This window comes from Eumetopias jubatus, unplaced genomic scaffold (assembly GCF_037043125.1).
Source record: "Eumetopias jubatus isolate StellerSeaLion01/CBP00866 unplaced genomic scaffold, mEumJub1_p1.0 scaffold_3, whole genome shotgun sequence".
NCBI classification, from domain to species: Eukaryota; Metazoa; Chordata; class Mammalia; order Carnivora; family Otariidae; genus Eumetopias; species Eumetopias jubatus.
In genome coordinates this window covers 9,382,524-9,401,309 of record NW_028274809.1, presented here as the reverse complement: position 1 = coordinate 9,401,309, position 18,786 = coordinate 9,382,524, and the positions used below count along the sequence as shown (strand labels likewise).

The 18,786-nt window shown below is 53.4% G+C and overlaps 1 protein-coding gene across 1 annotated transcript; it reads left to right on the top strand.

Annotated features, from left to right (window-relative positions):
• The first annotated feature begins 525 nt into the window (after positions 1-525).
• Positions 526-18,145, top strand: SPATA3 (spermatogenesis associated 3). Its single transcript, XM_088022020.1, has 3 exons — positions 526-1,338; positions 11,368-11,511; positions 18,090-18,145. Exons 1-2 carry the CDS (start codon positions 570-572, stop codon positions 11,481-11,483), a joined length of 885 nt encoding a protein of 294 aa, XP_087878146.1. The 5' UTR covers positions 526-569; the 3' UTR covers positions 11,484-11,511; positions 18,090-18,145.
• The last annotated feature ends 641 nt before the right edge of the window (positions 18,146-18,786 follow it).

The following is an 18,786-nucleotide window of genomic DNA, read 5'->3' as shown; positions in this document are numbered from 1 at the left end:
TTTTTCAAATACATATCCATAGGAGACCCGAGGGGACCCCCAAACCATCTCCCGTAGCCCCAGCAGTTCAGGCTAGAACCAGGACCCTGGCTCCCAGGTCATCCAGAGAGTAGCCGGGCTGAGCCCGAGCAAGGCCGGCCTCCCAGGCTCGGCCACCCCGAACTGGCCTCTCTGTTCCTCACGGCTTTTCAAATGTCCCAGGTGCAGTGAGCATCCGGGTCCACTGCTTTTTATGATTATTTTTTCACTGCTTTTTAAATATCTGCAAGGTGCATGAAAATCTGTTTTACTTGGAGGTTTAGGCATAATGATCCATCCCCGAGATAAAAGGATCTGCTCTTTTGACCCCAAAGACATACAAAATGACAAGAGAAACTAAGCGCCCGTGGGCTTTGCAGCTGCGACTTCCCTATGTTGGAAGATTTCCAAAAAAATAGAGGGCGGAGGCCCCGGGTCAGGACAGGAAGAGGTAGGGCGCAGGGGTATTGTGACATGCTCCAGGGAAGGGCCCCTTGTCCCGTGGCCAGCGGCGGCCCGGGGCGCAGAGGGGCAAGAGAGCCGGACCGGACATGGAGCCTGGGGCCGGGCCCTCCAGGGCCCCGCAGCCCGTCGAGGGCCACGGCCAGATACTGCTGTTCGGCGAGCTCTGGAAGCGGGATGAGCGCAGCCTGACCCTGCAGGCCCCGGACGATCATTCCGCCGGGCCCTCGTCCACCCGAGCCACGAGCGGCCACAGCAGCTCCGGCAACTGCGCCACGCGGCGGCGCAAGCGTCCCGGCGACAGCTTGCGGCTGAGCGCCGACTGCCCGGCCGCCAAGTCCGGGCGCTGCACGGAGGAGAGGCCGCGCGACCGGTGCCAGGCCCCGTGCGAGTGCAGGGCGGCCCCGGCTCCGTCTGAGAGCTCCGGCTGCGAGGCGACCGAGGAGCCGGCGGCCGGATGCCGGGATCGCCGCCCGCCGCCCGCGCCGCCCGCGCCGCCCGAGCACAGCGCCCGGCTGCTCCTGGTGCTGTGCCGCGCGTCGGCGCTGCGCTCCAACCTGCCGCGGCTGCAGCTGCTCCTGCAGCAGGTGCACGCGCGGGACGGCCGGCCGCCCGCCGCGCTCGTCGGCATCATCGTGCAGCCGCGGCCGGAGGAGGAGGCCGAGGCGCGCCGCCGCATGGAGACCCTGCTCTGCGGCGCCTTCGCGCCGCACAGCCCCTCGGTGGAGGTGCACACGGCCGTGTTCAGCCCCAGCCGCTCCGACTGCACCCTGGACATCCAGCCCGCCGCCAGCCGAGGGCACAGTGCCAGGGAGCGGGGCTGCGTCCCGCTAGTGGATCAGGAGACGCAGACGGATGGTGAGGGGCCCGAGAGCGGGCGGGGGCGGGGGGGGGAGGGCTGCAAGGACCGAGGGAGTGCCGTCCTGGTCCAGGGGAGTGGACAGATCCCCCATGTCACGGTCCCCCTCCTGGTTTGGGTGAAGACTAATTAGATTTCTCACCCCAGGTGTGCTCACTGGGGCAATCTCTGGTCAAAAGTGTTCAAATGTATTTAAGTGGTAGAGTTACACTTCCCACCCACCCCACCCCCCCGCCCCAGGCCCTTCCCCCCCCACCCCTGCCCTGCACTCTGAATCACACTTTTGCAAGGTACAGATATGGGACTTTGTAGGACCCAGGCCCACCCCCTCTTTTCCACATGCACTTATTCTTTGCTTGGTTCTGTAGGCTTCTCCTCCAAGGGAATCATAATTTACAATAAAAACCTGCCTGGTGTGAGGCAGGCGCTGTTCTAAGGGCTTTTCACGTCTAATCCTCACAACTATGCTCTAGAGGAGGTTCTGTGTCAGAATTCCTACTCAGCACTTGAGAGCTTGCCTATCAAGGAATCCAGGCCTGTGGCCCCAGAGGGTTAATCTGTGGGTCTAGAGCCCTGGACAATGGGCTCTGGAATGAGCACCGGGAGGCTCTGTCTCTGGAAGTCCCCTCCAGAGGGAGGGAAGGAAGCGCTCTGGGCAGGGAGTTCCAACACCCAGTTGCTCAAAGCTCTGCCACCCTCCTATTGGTGACCAGAGAAGGTTGTCCCCTCTGAGGACTAGTTACCTTTCCTGACAGGTGGGGGCCGAGGGCCAGTTGGTGTCTGAGGTGTCATCCAGCTGTAAGATGCGAGCTTCAGCACAAATGTTGACACGCTTGCTGTTGGCGCCCTGGACACAGCCAGAGGGCCAGAACCACTGGGTGTGGATTTTCACACCCTCAGAACCTTATCCTGACTTCGCCTCCCCTTAGACTCCATCTTCTCACAAATAGCGCACGAGATTGTTCTGTGGCTCCCTGGTCGAGTAGGAGAGCCCCTTGCGTGTGGACTGTTCCGTGATCCTCAGCTAAGGCCAGAAAACCCCAGTCCATCTTTGAAAATAACCCCTTAAGTGATGCAGTCTGTGAGGTACCTTGGCCCCGATCTTCCATGCTCACCCTGCCTTCGGTGGTTTCCTGCTTTGTCCTCCTACCCTCACCTTCAAGAAGCTTGTGTTGAGCCTCTTCTCTGGACTTGGGCCCTCCAGGGTATTCACAGTCTGGGAGTAGGGAACTCGAGAGAGGACAGGAGAAACATCACTCTAACACCACGCAATATATGATCTGGGGCTCAGGGAAGGAGGGGTCACTTCCAGTTGGGGATCTGGAGAAGGGCTGTATGAGGAGATGGGTCCACTTGAGATGGATCTCGATGATGGGAGGTGTTTTGACAGAGAGAGAGAGGGGCCTGGTAGAGGGGAAGGGCTTTCACAAATGGAGGAAGGCAAGCCTCGGCGCTCATAGCTGGCAAGAACTGGACAAGGTGGCGGCGAGGTGGTCGGTACACCTGGGACACTGGTCTGTGACCGTGTTATAGAGGAGCCAGACTTCCAGCCGGGAACTTGGGCTCCAGCCAGAAGGCAGAGGGGGCCAAGGAAGACCTTCTGGCAAAGTATCACAGTGCTGTTCTTCCTCATCCCTCTGGGCCAACCTCTCACTCCACGAGGGCCCTCTCCCTGCTTCTTGGGGCCGCCCTTACAAAAGAATCCACCCGTATTTTTCTGCACTGCCATAGAAAAACTCCCCGCTGCTCCCGAAGCCTGAGCCTCTGTGTTCCTTCCACAGCTCTCCCCGGGAACAGGGACCTGTTTTCTGTGCCACTTGGCTCCTTGGTGTGAAATGACACATTCCTTTCATCTCTACCAGGATATACTACCCATGAGTGTTCGCCCCTTATCTAATTCATTTAAACCAGTGGTTCTCAACCAGGGGCAGTTTTCACACACACACACACACACACACACACACACACACACACACACACACCTGGAGACATTTAGCATTGTCTGTAGACATTTTTGATTGCCACAGCGGGGTGGGGTGGGTGATGCTGCTAAACTTCCTACAACACACAGGAGAATTATCCGGCTCAGACAGCAAGGATTTATCCGGCCTCAAGTGTCCATAGAGCTGAGGTTGAGAACCTCTGATATAAATCAGGTTGAAGCCCCAGGCAAAAGCCCACTGGTGTCTGAAAATCTAATTTTGCAGAGATAAATGCCTTCGGAGTTCCTGAACTGTCTGCTAAATCTGGACAGAGTCCCTGACCCAGGTTTCCAGTCTCTCTGATTCTAAGTTGACTCCCGGAGAGGGATCCATTGCTCTTGACTCAAGAGAATTACCACCTTCTTGTAGACTCACCTGCTCCTTGAACCTCCTTGTGCTGATGGTCAACCAAATTCAATCCGACTTTATTGATCCGAGCTATCTTCCACTTCTAATCCTTGGTGCCATTTTTTAAGGAATTCAGTCTTCTCACTCAAGGGATTTTTTTTTTTAGCCCATTGATTTTTAAGACCTGTATAATTATCTGATTCCCTATTGCCTTCTGGAACCATGAAATGAAAGAGCCTTGAATGGGAACTTAGCCCTGTCGATGCTTCCAACCAGTCCTGTGATCTTGGAAGGTGATTTAACTTCCCTAAACCTCAGTTTCTCCTCTGCAAAAAGAGAATCATTAAGGTCTTTTCAGGCTCTAGAATCCCGAAAATATTTTCTGTCATTTTACATTTCACATCGGGTCTGGTCTGGCGTGGAGGTGCCTTCTAGCAATGTCTGCCCTAAACCCTATCCTGGGCCAAGAGCATTACTGCCCCCACCCAAGAGCACAGGGTTCACAGCTGAATACTCACCCACCTAGCGATGCATTTATGGTGGAGGTAGAGTCTTCTAATGTGAACACATTCTGTGTTGCAGTCACAGTGGGAAGTTTAGGGCTGTCTTTTAAAAATGTCTTATCCACTTCCATCCTGAAAGGAAAATCATATTTTTACCTTCACGAAATATTCATAGTCCCCTAATTGACCCGACGAGTTTGGGGTTTGAGGGGTAGTCTGTTGTTGCCGCGACTGAGTTCAAAGAAAGTGTAGTTTTCCAAACAACTGTTATGCTTATAGGGGAAATTCTTTTGCCAAAAGCAAGGGTTCCTATCAAAGTTGGGGGTCCCCCGCCCCTTCCCACAGTGGGGAGGGCAGGTTTTGGAGCCACTTTAAGATCTTCTGAGTGAGGAGGGAACAGCTGAAATGGGAGAAGCCGTGGACCTCCCATGGACCCCCAAATCTTCAGTAAAGCGCCTAAAACTCACAGAATGCATGGTGAAGTCGTTTGTTGGTTTTTGGTATGTGGAAGCCGGTGACAGAGCTGAGCGTCACAGCCAGGGTGTCTGAGAGTGAAACGAGAGCACATAGGGACCCAGGAACGCACCAGTAGAGAGGTGCCTGAAGGAGGCGCTCTGGTCGCAGCATCGTGGGGGTCCAGGATGTCACCATCCCTGTGGCCAGGCCTACCCGGGTCCCTGAGGGCCCAGCAGCAGCCTTCCGCCCATCCCTGTCGCTGGGGAGGCCGGAGGACAGCAGGCTGGTGTGGGCAGAGAAGACTGTCCCCAGAGCCCTGCCATAGGAACCACCCTGGCTTTTGTGACCTCACGGGGTGGGGGGTGGGGGGGTGGGGGGGTGGAGGTGACAGTTCTCTGTGGGACTTAGGTCCATCCCGAGGCCAGAGCCTTCCCCCAGGGCAGGGGCAAACGGCCCCTCTAGGAGGGAGCCGGAAGATTAGGCAGCTCCATGTAGGTCCACGTTTAGGTGAAGAGAACCCACCATGAGGAAGGGCAAAAGGAAGAAGCCGGAGTCCAGACGCCATGGCTCCACCTCACAGCGGGCCAGCTCCGAATCCACGCCACAGAACGCCAGCTCCGAGTCCACCCCGCAGCAGCCCAGCCCCGGATCCACCCCGCAGCCCAGCCCCAGATCCACCCCGCAGCCCAGCCCCGGATCCACCCCGAAGCCCAGCTCTGAATCCACTCCCTGCCAGTCTGTGCCCCAGGCTCTCCCAGCTCCCGAAACCAACTCCTCCACCCGGGGCCTGCTGCCTCAGGACACTAACACAAGAGCATCCTCTCAACCCAGGAAAACAGGTGGGCAGGCCTCTAACTCAAGAACTTCTAGCCTTCCTGCTGATGGAGTCCTAGGGTCCCCCAGAGGCGGGCTCATTTCGGGTAGTGGTGCATGGTTGACGTGTATTCTGGAACTGTGCTGGTGAAGTGTGAGGGTTTGGGGTTTTGTTGTTACCCAGGACACCAGGATTCCTGGATTTTGCCATTCCTCACCACCCTGAGTCTCAATGAAGGCAGCCACACATACATATTGACATTGCACTTGGCTGGTTGGTGATACTAGCTTATCAGGAGTCGGAAGTGCCATGTGGCTGCTCAAAAATTAAAACCAAGGATGTGTTAATAGAAGTATACAGTTTAGGACAAGGGAGGTGGTCATACTCTGTCCTCATCAGGCTATCCTTGTGTGCTGTAAAAGATGCCTAGCAGTCTAGTCCAAAGAAGATAATGGGGGATGAGGGGGTGGGAAAGCAAGAACCATTTGATGTATGAGATTTGGTTGAAGGAATTGGAGGAAATCTGTCTGTCAAGTAAAAGATGTGAGTAGACTTGTTCCATGTTGCCCTCAGATGTCTGACTAAATGGTTGCCAGATAAAATATAGGATACCCAGTTAAATTTGAATTTCGGATAAACAACAAATAACGTTTTAGTGTAAGTGTGTCCCAGATATTGCATGGGCATTCTGTATTTTCATCTGCTAAATCGGGCAGCCTTACCCACGGAAGACACTAGAGACAGGCAGATTTCTGCTCAACACGAAGATATTTCCAAAAATGAGCTCTGCCTGAAAATGGAATGGCTGTCTAGGAAAAGTAGTCCTCCATCTTCTTGGGTAGCCAGAGTCTGAATGAGCATTGGATTGTGTAGACGGAATTCAAGTGGAGTTGGGGAGACAGGCTGGTTAATACTACTAATAATAATAATAATAATAATGGTAGTAACTAACTGTTATCCCCAAGCATTTACCATGTACCTAGCATTCAGCTCAGCTGTCAGTGTGAATCTTCCCATTTAACAGTCCTGTAAAGGAGGTGTTATCATCATGCTCTCCCTTTTATAGGTGGGGGACCTGAGGCTCAAAGAAATCAAACAGCACACTCTCAAGCAGGCACTGGTAGCACTGAGAGGGGGACCTCCATCTATTCTGACTCTATAATCCTCACTCCTAACGGCAGCATTGACCTTCTGGTCCCAAGAGTCCCAAGTTTCCCCAGGAGGAAGAACACCCTTCTCTGAGCTTCCCTTGGCTTCACCATGAGCCAGTGCCGGTGGCTCTATGGTCCTGAGCAGGCCACACTCTCTGGGCCACAGCTTATTCCTCAGGGATGGTGTGGATATAAACTAGACGTGAGGTGTGAGTGAGAGAGCTAGCTCCAAGCAATTGCTGGGACAACAGTATTTCCGTGGCTAAGCATCAATTCATTTTTTTTTTAAGATTTTATTTTTTTATTTGACAGAGAGAGACACAGCGAGAGCAGGAACACAAGCAGAGGGAGTGGGAGAGGGAGAAGCAGGCTTCCCGCGGAGCAGGGAGCCCGATGCGGGGCTCGATCCCAGGACCCTGGGACCATGACCTGAGCCGAAGGCAGACGCTTAACAACTGAGCCACCCAGGCGCCCCAAGCATCAATTCATTCTTAACATGTAGAAATGGTTTTGAGTGTTACATATTGCATATATTGTGATCATCAACCACTGATGGAAACATTTCTGGATTACGGCCTTCAGAACTGATATCTGTAGAAAACAAAAAGTTCCATTCCCACATCTTTTGAGGAATGCGTGTGGCTCACCCCTGGGGAGGAATTCTGCTTATTGAGAAGACCAAGCAGGTGACAGGGGTAGCCTGCCCGTGGTTATAGTGGACACCCTGCACTTTCCTGCCAGAGGAATTTTCTCCCTTTGAGCCAGAGTGGGAAAAAATGTTGGTGATAAGGGATGAAGGCCTGTACATCAGGGCGCCATTTTCTAAAATCCAAGTTCTTTTTAAAGGATTTTATTTATTTATTTGAGGTGGGGAGGGGCAGAGGGAGAGTAAGAGGGAGAATCTCAAGCAGATTCCGAGCCAAGCACAGAGCCCAACATGGGGCCCGATTCCATGACCCTGAGATCATGACCTGAGCCAGAATCAAGAGTCAGACACTCGAGCAACTGAGCCATCCAGGCACCCCTAAAATCCAAATCTTTTTGGATGCAGAAAACACTGTAGTTTCAGAAAGTATTCACCTTCCACTAAAATGGCTGTAATCAAAAGGTGGACAGTAACAAGTGTTAGGGGAAGCTGTGGAGAAACTGGAACCCTTGTCCACGGCTGGAGGGAACGTAGAACGGTGCAGCTGCTGTGGAAAACAATCTGGCAGTTCCTCAGGGGGTCAAACGTGAAGTTACCGTATGACCCAGCAATTCCACTCCTGGGGACATACCCAAGAGAACTAAAAATAGAGCATCCATACAAAAACGTGCACGTGAATGTTCACAGCGGCATTAGTCATGATAGCCAAGAAGCGGGACAAACTCAATATCAACCACCTGATGAATGGATAAACGGCATGTGGTACGTCCATACAACAAAATCCTATTTGGCACCACTGACACAGGCTACAACGTGGATGAGTCTCAGACACATTAGGCTAAGTGAAAGAAGCTAGCCCGCCAAAGCCCACATGTTGTATATGATTCCATTTATGAAATGTGCAGAATAGGCAAATCCATTGCCCAGAACTGGGGGGAAGGTGGGGAAAGGCAGTGACCGCTAACGGTCCTGGGGTTTCCTTGGGGAGGGAGGAGATGAAAATGTTCTGGAATTAGACAGTAATGATGGTTTTACACCTTTGTTAATAGACCAAAAACCACTGAACCCTTTAAAGGGTAAATTTTATGACATAGGGATTAAATGTCTATTTTAAAAAAAATTAACGAAGCAAAAAGATAAAGCATGCCTTTTAGAATCCTTTCCTTCTCCATTGGAGAAAAAGCATCTGTCATGGGCAGGTCTCAGGAGGAAGTGTGCGGCATCTGCCAGGTTGAGCACTGGCTGCGCGGAGCTTACGTTGGAAGAACATGTAGCTGTGTCAAGAAGCCAGGACCGAAGTCACTACCCAAGGTGGGAACTATTTGCCAGAAGCCCTCCTGTGTCACCGCAGATGGCGCCACCTCTGAGTCCTGCCGGTATCCTTAGCAGAGGACAAACGGGAGAGAGGTTTGGGAAAGTGCTTCAAAGACTGTAAATTGGAGGAGCCACTGGATCGATCTTCTGGATCGATCAACGAACCCCAGAAGAATGGACCGTGTTCCAGTGGAATCTCAGGGTCGTGCTCCCGCCGCGGTCATTTTCTGTGAATTCCAGAGAAGAAGCACCAAACGAGTTAGAAGCCCTGAGCTGAAGCCCACTTCTTCCAATCTACTTGTTGTAAGGCCACATCCCATCTATGCTTTGAGCCTCAGTTTCCCTGTTTGTAAACTGAGAATAAAAACTAATGGCACCATTATTTTGAAATGGCCCAGGGAGCTCCAGTCTATAAAGCAACCAGTTTCCCCAGCAGCTAGTCTTCTCTCCCGTGTCTCCCTAGCTCTCCCCAGCCTCCCGGAGGCAGGGGGTCCCTCATCTCTCTCCTTCTCTGTCCATCCAGGGGCTGTGACTCGTGCGGGCCCGCGGGCCTACTGTTCCTGTTCCACTTGCCCCGGCAGCTCTGCTTGCTGGCGTCGCCTGGGCCTGTGTCACAGCCGCATCTTTGATGTCCTCCTTCCTCGGGTCTGGCCCACCATGCCAGGGAGAGGATCCCCAAGCCTCCTCACTTTCTACAGGTTCTGGAGCGCATGGGGGGCTGGACCCTTGGGGCCCTCCGTTCCCAGGGCCGGGCTCTGCCCCGGACCATGTTAGCCGCCATGTTGTAACTTCTTCTTGAGAATTCCGGGAGGAAAGGAAGCCTCTCCGGGGTGGTCACTTCCCGGGGTTTGGTGCCCTGCCCTTTCCGACCAGACCCACACCCCGGGGTCCCCCACCTGCACAGAGAGGGGCCAGTTTCCTTCCTTACCAGGAATTGCTTCTTTAGGAGGCTTGTGTTTCTTTTCTCCAGAGGTGCACTCCTTCCTCAGAGGATACTCCCTCACAGCCCTTAGAAAAGTCCCTGTCCCTCAGAGCATTGTGATTAAATGCTCTGTTGGGCCAAGGGGCCTCCTTCTGTGGCCCATACCATAGCTGAGAGCTTCAGGTTCTTGACCTGCATATGAGTTTTCCCCAGAATTTAGTGATAAATACTGATTGCAACTCACATGGCCCGTTGGTAAGAGCAAAACCTCCACCCCCTTCAGAGGGGTGGGTTTCACAATTTCTGGCAGTCTCCACGGGGGACATGCCCCCAGGCTCCCTCCCACAGCATCATCTGCAGTACCTGCCTTTCCTTTCCTCTCCCACGAAGCCTTCAGGAGAAAGCCACCTGGTGGCTTCTGCTTCCGCTCGAGGGAAGACCCCTGTGCCGAAAACAGAACTAAAGACAGCAGTCCGCTTTCCCAGTGGTGCAGGGCTCTGTGCCTCCCTCTGCCCCCGGCTCTGGGCCCCAGAGTAGCCAAACCTGTACTCAGGGTCTCACCGATGTCCACGAAGAGACTTCCCACTTGGGGATCTCATACCCCTACACCAGGCGCAGAACCCACCCACCCCTCACCCTCTTCCTGGTCTCTCCCCCACCAAATCCCCTCTCTCCCCAAAGCACCATCTCTCGGACATAAGAGAAGCAAACAGATACCCAGGTGTGTTGGGAGAACATGTGTAGAGCTAAAAATACTCTACAGTCCGGTAAGTCCCATCAGGGAAAGACCTGCCCGCCACTCACCTCTACTCTCTTCCCACACCCTTAGTATTTCTGTCCATCTGGTGTCGACGAGACGTGCCGTGGATTCCATATCGCTTTAAAACCAACAAGTGGGAACACCTCCTGGGCGTCGAATACTAGGCGCTATGAGGAAAACCAGAACAGGGAACTTGACCCTTTAAAATCATACAGTCTACGTGACAAGCTGAGACGTGTACATTTAGAAACTCAGATGGGAGCCAGGAAGTGACACTTTCCCCAAAGAAGTTCAAAGAGCTTCAGAAAAAGAAGGTGCTCACTTCAAAGTCGGGGTCCGCAGACACTGTGGTGTCAATGTATCTATCTGCACTGAGTCTCGAAGGGTCTTGGGATCTTCCCAAGCTTACCATGAAAAGAGAGTGTTCTGGGTGGAGAGAAAGGTAAAAGCAAGGCGGCTCAGCATTAGGGAAGGGTGGGGATGGGGCAGAGATGCAGTGTGGCCAGGGTGAGACCTGTGGTCTCGATTCTGCTCAGATTATAACACCAGCTTCCATAATCTTGACGTTTCTCCGTGGAACGGAATGTTGGATCTTGGCTTTAAATACGTATTCACATTAAACACGATTCCCTACTTTAGCAGGATCGTTGTCCAAGTGGATACTGCGTTTTGTGAAAGCCTTCCTCACGGTCATTAGCACGATGGTACATCTCCCTTGCCCGCGTGGCGGGCATCACGTGTGGCTTCCCCAGATTCTTCTTCTCCAAAACAGAGCCACATGATAGAACCTACTTCACAGGGTTGTTGTAAGGCTGGGGGAAGACCCTGGGTGTGAGATGTCTAACATGGGGCGGGGCACACCGCGGCCTTAACCGCCTTCATACCCTGCTCCCTGAGTGTCCCAGGGAGCTGGCATCCCGGGCTTGCCCATCCTCAGAGTCAGGGGTCCCATGGCAGGGATTCACTGGGCGGGGTGGGCAGAGCTGGATTCCCTTGAGAGGAACATCAGTAGCGGGGAAATGGGCGTTCCCGACAACCTGAGGGGACCCTACCATTTCTGCTTCCCCTGTCTGTAGACAGGCACTGGAGTCCAGCTTCCCCCAACCTGTGGGCTTTCTGCTTTGCTCTACAGAAAACCTACAAGGAAACACTCCACTCACCGTAATTCACGTGCTCCAAGCTCTCGGGACTGCTGCTGTGGCTCTGGGGGCCCTGGGAGCTGCCTATTACACCATTGAATCCTTGTGAGCAAACCCCCAGGCCCGCGGTCCGGCAGGTACGTGGACCCCCTTTGTGCCTTCGCCCCCTGGCAGAGGTAACCCTCAAGCCCACTGGGTCACCGTGCCCGCAGCGCAGGGCTGAGGGAGTGTCTGTCCCTTCTCAGAATAAAGGAGGAATTTATGGGTGGACCAAGCCCCAGCCTCTCAGGGAAAGCTTAAGAACCGAGTGACTTCCTGACCTGAGGGTCCACCGGCCCGGCCCTCTCAAGCAGCCCTGACACTCTTGGACGATGCTAGACCCACTATTGGGATTGTCAAATCACAGTACCCCCAACCCCCACTGCGGGGGGTTCCCTAGTCACAGATCCCAGGCAGGAAGAAGCCGGAGAGGGGGAACAGAGGTTCCCGTCCCTCTTCGGGACTTCCCTTGGAACTTTCTCCCTGTCAAGTGAACTATCCCTTCTGAAGTGCTGCTTATCTGCCATGGCCTGGTCCCACCCATTTCTTCCATAAGCTCTTCCCCCACTACAGTTCCAGTGATTTCTCCCCTCTTTTTAACACTGTTTTCTCCAGCCTATTCCATCCTGAATTGGGGATGATTTTTTGGTACCTATGTGGCCTGTCTCTGCAACTATAGTGCACGATCCTTGAGGGCAGGGAGCATCTCCAGCCTCCCCTGTCTCAAGCCAGGCTCCTGGGGGCAGAGCCTGAGACAGGGATTTGGGTGCGCAGGATTTATGAGGGAAAGTGGGAGTGAGCGAGGTAAGAGAGGACAGAGGAAGGAGTAGAGCAAGGGGGAGGTCTCAGCTGGAGTCCAGCCTCAGCCTGACCCCAGGGGAGCTCTGGTGTGTGAACTACACCACAGAGCTGGTCTCACCTGTGCGCCTCCATCACCGAGGCATTGGCGGTAGGGCTGGGGGTGGGGCACCTGTGCGCCTCCATCACCGAGGCATTGGCGGTAGGACTGGGGGTGGGGGGTGTATATCTTTGTGGAAAAGCGGGTCCCATTTGTCCTCCCCTGAGAACAAGTTCCTGGGGAAGGAGGCAGTTTTGAACTGTTAGCAGCCAACATTCACAATTCACAGGAGCCGGGGAATGGATGCACCAGCCCAGGAAGAGGATCTGGGTGGGCACCAAGAGCACCCACAGTTGTCCCCATCGTCAAGTCCACTGGCAGTGAATGCCTAATAATGGGGGGTGGTCAGCTGGTAATGCAGCTTTTCAACCCACGCCCAGACCTCCACCAGCCACGGGAATGGACAAGGAATGGCCACAGTAGGGTGCGTGCTCGAAGCATCTCAGAAGCCCAACCCAAAAAGTAAACTCACCAGCCGCTCAGGGGCTCTGCTGCCTGATCAAGGGACTTCCGGGGAAGAATGAAAGCACCTTAAGCTTCATGTAATACCACAGCAGCTGAGAGCCTCGGTTTCCCCGTCTGTAAATAAGGAAGATCATGGGACCTGTCTTGAGATTGTTGGAGTATGAGATAAGGTGCTCCGAGGACAGGGTTGGCCAGTTGGCCGGTCTTGTTACTATTACCATCGTGGGAGTGGTCAGAAAGATGCAGGCTTTGGGGGTCGGGGCTGTAGGTTCCGGTCTTGGCTCTGCTACCTGGGAGCTGGGTCTTAGGGGATGCATCACTTAACTCTCTGTTGAGAGGCATGTCGTTGCTAAAGAAGGACGAATAGTAACTATCTCCGGGGGGGGGGGGGGCGCGATGGTTTTGAGGATTAAATGAGAGGATGTTCAGACACGCCAGGCCGGGTCACAGGGGTTGGGTAGATGGTGGTGACGGGCAGTCTGAAGAATGCCCCTGAGCTAAAGCGTTTTGTCCTAGAGGCTCCTTACAAGAGGGGCCATGGTGCTCCCTTGGGTTCTGCCCCTGGCGGCAGGCAAGCTTGAGGTCAGATCCCCTCCCACATCCAGTAGCTCTAGGGCCTGGAGCAAATTCTTTAACTCCTGCCATCTTCTTGTTAGATGGGGTACTAACAGTACACCTCTCACTGGGTAGCTGGCGGGAGTGGGTGAAAAGTACGCATGTCAAACACTTAGCACAGAGCCGGGCACAGATGAGGCATTCAACACAGCCGCTCCCCCATCAGCATCATCAACATCGCTTCTTAACTCAGTGTTCCCCAAACTCGGCCGAATTTGACACCCACACTATCCTTACTCCTTTTAAAATTAGCTTTCTTTTTAACTTAAATGCATTTATTTTCAAGGGAAATTTGAGTCTGGCCATAAATGGAAAATCCTATCGCTTGCCATAAAAAGACTCACAGTAGATAGAAATCCAAAATGTCGTGGAATTCTAGCTGATGAGGATGCCTGAGAAAGGCTCAGCTTTGAAGTCGGTGCCCTGTGTGTTCCAAGGACGCCCGTTGGACGTTAAGACAGGCAGCTCCACGCTGTGACGTTGTCTTCGGCTTTAACCGGGGTTGAAAGATGAATGGCAGGGATCTCAGTTATTTAATGTGTTGTCGGGTGCTACCTGAAGCACCTCATTAGTTCACACGGTGCTGAGCCCTGCATGGAGGGGAACCAGGGAGGGGAGGAGGGAGATGGTTGACAGCAAGGAGGGGGAGTGGAGGGGGTGGAGAGGGGGAAAACGGGAGGAAGGGAGTAGGATAGAACCCCATCCAGGGCCTGGAGTAGCTCACTCCCCTGGCACTTGAGAGTGAAACCGTGCATGAATTTCACACAACTCACCTCTTTCTTCTGCTCTGAGGAGTGACTCCTTATGTCTTCTTAGGGTGGGCCCCTTGCCCGGATGCAGGGCTGGGGTGCCGCTTTCTCGGGGCCAGATACAACCAGCCCAGGGACAGAACTCCCACCTGACGGGCTGGTCCTCGCAGGGATGGACTTCCTCTCTCCACCCGGAGCTGTCCGTCACCACTCCAATCTCCCTTGAGGGAGAGGGAGACTGTGCCACCCACCCTGAGTGGCCTGAGACAGGCTCCTTCCCAGGCCCCAGAGCCCATGCCTAGCGACTCTGATGATGTGGCCTTTTCCCCCGGTCACCCACTGCTTTTGCCAAACTGCTGTTCCAGCACTGGGATGGAACGTTCATTGGCACTGGGGCACTTGAAATGTGCTTTAACTGACCTGAGCAAGGCCTGGCTTCTTCCAGACTTGCTTCTGCCAGAGCCTGCGCTCCAGTATCCTAACCCCATCGTTCAGTGGACACTGGGAGTCTGGGGTCTGATTATGGTACCACCACAAGGGGTCAGGAGAGGACTTTCTAGAAGCCTAGAAGTTGCAGTCACAGTGTGTCCCACCCTGACTCCGCACGGTCACCCCCTCCCCCCGCACTAACCCCTGTAAACAGGCAAGTGGGCCAACACAGCTGTCCCATGTCAGTACTGCCCATGTGCCCAGCACCACACTGGGGACCGTGAGACATGAAGACACAGTGCGACACGGATGGCCAAGTCCACCAACAGGCCAAGGCAAGGCTTGGGACTCAGAAGTCTGGTAAAGTCTGTGGATTCCCAGGCAAAGGGGGCAGGGGATAATAATTCCCCTGGAGACAGAAATGCTTATCTGACATCCAAGCTAGAGGGCAGAGTCCAGATGAGGAAAAAGAGTGTTCATTAATTCAATAATGCATTCATTCATTAAATATGTCTTGGGTACCTACGCTGTGCTATAGGAGTAAACCAAGACAGACAAAAGATCCATCCCCCCCTCCAGGGAGCCTGCATTCCAGTGGGCACAGACAGACAATGGACAAGTTAATGAATAAACAAGATGCCTTGATTTGGTGGCAAGTGTTATCAAGGAAATCAAGCAATAAGTTTGATCTGATAAAGAGCAGAGAAGGGCAGGTGAGCAGGAGGGGATGCTGCTGGCGATAGGCTGGTCTGTGACGGCCTCTCTGAACTGAGATGCGTAGGGCAGGAGGAGCCAGACGATGCAAAGCTGGGGGAGGAGCGTTCTTACAGACAGAAGAACACATCCAATCATTAGGCAGGAAGGAACCTAACATGTTTGGGGACCAGAGAAGAGGCCAATATGGCTGGAGCTCTGGCGGTCAGGATGGCATTGCAGGGGAGACCAAGGTCAGGCAGGGCCTTGAGGACTTCATGTTCTAGATGTCTCTCAAGTTGCTGGTTTTGATTTCAAAGATCTCAAAACAATCCCAGCGCCTGTGGGCTAGAGGATGGGGAAGGGCGAGGAGGACCAGGTGGGGATCATCTGCACGGGCAAAGATGGTGCTTGGACCACGGGGAGAGCCGTGAAGGGGACATTACGGGGCCGGAACCAGCAAGTCTTGCTGAGAGATGGGATGAAGCGATGAGGGAAAGGGAAGCCTCAAGGATGGCTCCTTGCGGTGCCATTGCCAGAGGTATCAGGCACAGGAGGGGACGGAAATCAAGAGTTCTGTTCTGTTGTTATTATTGAGATGTTGGACTACAAAATGGACATGTCACGGAGGCAGATGGCTGCATGGAAGTCACCAGAAAAGCCGGTGGGAGTGATTGGTAAGAGCTGGGATTTACAGCCACAGGCAGTGGCCAAGATGACTCAGGAAGAAGACATAAATAGAGCCAAGAACCAGGAACCAAGGCCAGGAAGATGTCATTTAGAAGGCTGGTAGTTAAGGAAGGTGCCAATGGAGAAGACACCTGCTGTGGGTCTGCTCTGGGTCTAGGCAAGCATGCAGGGTCCCATTAAGTTCTCAGAGATAGGGAGAGCAGGTAGGTTCAGGTCAACATGTGGTGTCCACAGGTAGGGAAAGGCAGCACAGGTAGGTTCAGGTCAACATGTGGTGTCCACAGGTAGGGAAAGGCAGCCAAGAGACAAGAATCTCGGCAGAAGGGGCTGATGAGCAGGGCCGAGACCTGGGGTCATAAGGATCCTGCCACTACATTTCTGTTTGTTCTTGTGTTCCTCACGGAGTGTGGACAGACAGACGTGTGCTTCCCTATCCTGGTACTAGGACCCACCCCCACGTGTAAAGTGAACGGCGGAGGGCGGGCAGGGGCCTGCCCCAGCACCCAGGTTCACGGCCTCTTCCCCTCTTGGCTGGATGGGCTGACCCAGGTGCTTCTGGACTCTAGCCCTTCCTACGCGTCCTGCATTTTCAACCATCGCCCTCAATGCCGATCCTTTTGGTGCAAAAAGCTTTCACTGCCTCATGAGAAGAATGCCGTAGCTCGGCAGCTGAATGAAATGTACCTACCTCTAAACAGTTAAGGTGCTTGGTAAACAGGAAAGTGTTCCCTTCTGACTTCTCACCTCTTCAGTCAGCTGTACAATTGAAAGTGTGAATTGGTAGGTTTCCAAATGCCATGAGGCATTTTAAGACTTGGTTTGATAAGTGGAATGTGGGTTAGATTTTTTGGTGCTACAAATTTCAGAAAACCTAATTCAAAATTGTAAAAGGGAGATCATCTCAGGGAACACTTGGGAAGCAGCAGGGATCGCTAACTCAACAGGGTCAGCAGGGACCTGGGGACTTATCCAGCTTTCAGCCCTGACACCCCTCAGCAGAGGAGGGGCGAGTTCCCCTCATGGGCAGATAGCTGGAAGAGCACCCAGAATGCCGTCCTCATACCTGACCGTCAGAAGCAGGGAAAAGGCCACCTCCTCCTTATGTCTCTTCTTAAGACGTTTTTCCCAGAAGCCCCTGCCCCTGGCATACTTGCCCTCTAATTGGGGTGACATGCCCCTGAATTGGGTCTCATGCCTCTTCTTTGACAAATTAATAGCACAGGGAGTTAAATTATCATGACTGGATTAGCCCAATCCAGAGCTCTCCCTATATTCTACCCCAGGTCTGGGGCTGGGGTTGCTTCCCTTTGCCGGGCAAAGAAGTAGAACATCCAAACCAGGTGGGACCCTGGCCAGCATCACCCACTACAAGAGACAGGAGTGTTTGTAGAAGGTTCTTCAGTAGCCGAGTGCCAGATGAACTCCAATGTCCGGGCGTGTTGGCTTGGACAAGCGCTTGAACCACAGAAGGCCCCCTGAGGGTATGTGAAAGTCAGTGTGTGCGTGCGTGCGAGGGGGAGGTGCGCTGGGTCATCCTGAGTTCCAAAGGCTCAGCCATTCGACCCTGTGCAAGGGAAATAGTTTGGTGTCCTTCTCAGTCCAGAGACTAAAGAACATCTAATGGCAGTGGCAGAGCCTCCTCTCTGGGAAAAGGTGTTTCTAGAATCTTTCTTAAAGCTTGGTAAGCCCGTCTCTTAGCATCCCACCGGGAATGAGAAGGCACTCAAAGCAAGGGGCTGCTTCCCCTCTCCTTTTGAGCAGTGAGCACAGTAAAATTCACTGCCACGGCCCCGTTTTGGGGGAGCGAGTCTCCACTGCAGCTGCTGAGGACCCTGGGAGAAGGGGAGAGAAAAGAAGGCACCGATGTTGACGGAGCCAAGTATGAGCCAGGCACTTTGCATAAGCGCGTTACAGCCTGAAGGGAAACACCAGGCTCCAAGTGGCTGTGTTTGGATGAAAAGGAGGGTGGACAAGAGAATGGAAGAAATTTGAATCCTAAATAATTTATTTTTCCACAAGAGGATCTTAACAGCTGAAACCTCCTCACCCACGGGGTTGTAAAACTGGAAAGCCACCAAAATTCCAAGGTCGTGGAATGTTGTCTAAGCTAATGGCTCTGTCCTTATTTTTCTTACAGATCCAGTTTCCATCAAGGATCTCTCTTGTCACCAAAATAGAACGGGAAAAAAAAAAAAAAAAAGAATTCTGTTTCATGAGTGTGTTTTACCCAGAGACACAAAGCTGGACTTGGCAAATGGGTTGGGAGAGAAGTGTGGGATGAGTTTGTAGAGCCCCAGGCAAATGAGGGGAGGGCCCTCCTGTTCTTGTTGGGGACCACAGACCCAAGGGGGGGCAACTTTCTCTGCACATACTCACAGAACAAACTGCTTCTGATTTTCCCACTCTAAAAGCAAGAATTACATAACTCGATTCAATACCTAACATAACCAGTCAACTGCACTTCTGGCCAGTGGTAATCCCGGTTAGCGGGAACAGGAGGAATGCACTGCCCCCCTTCCAGGCCTGCACCTTGGGGAACAGGGGCTCCGTGCCCGGGAACACTCTGTCTCTGGGAAATGGCTTCATTTATCCTCACCTGTGATGGGAGAGGTGCAGGGGCAGGGCAAGGCGCGACTTGCCGCCTTGTGGTCTGTCCCGTGACTTTGCTGCACCCAGCCGGAGCCTGGTGGGTCTTGAGCAGCTGAGGCAGAGGTCTTAGTTCAGAGGGATCCCAGGAAACACCAGGAGGGGAGAGGGGTATGAAACAGGGAAGAGACGACAGTCAATTCAAGGACAGTGGCCACTGGGGACAACTGAAGCTTAGATCAGCTGGG

Bases quoted from the DNA above. Each gene is read 5' to 3' on its own strand.
- SPATA3 (XM_088022020.1), top strand. From the start codon at position 570: ATGGAGCCTGGGGCCGGGCCCTCCAGGGCCCCGCAGCCCGTCGAGGGC. The intron at 1,339-11,367 runs GTGAGGGGCCCG...TTTGCTCTACAG, and splicing joins TCAGGAGACGCAGACGGATG to AAAACCTACAAGGAAACACT.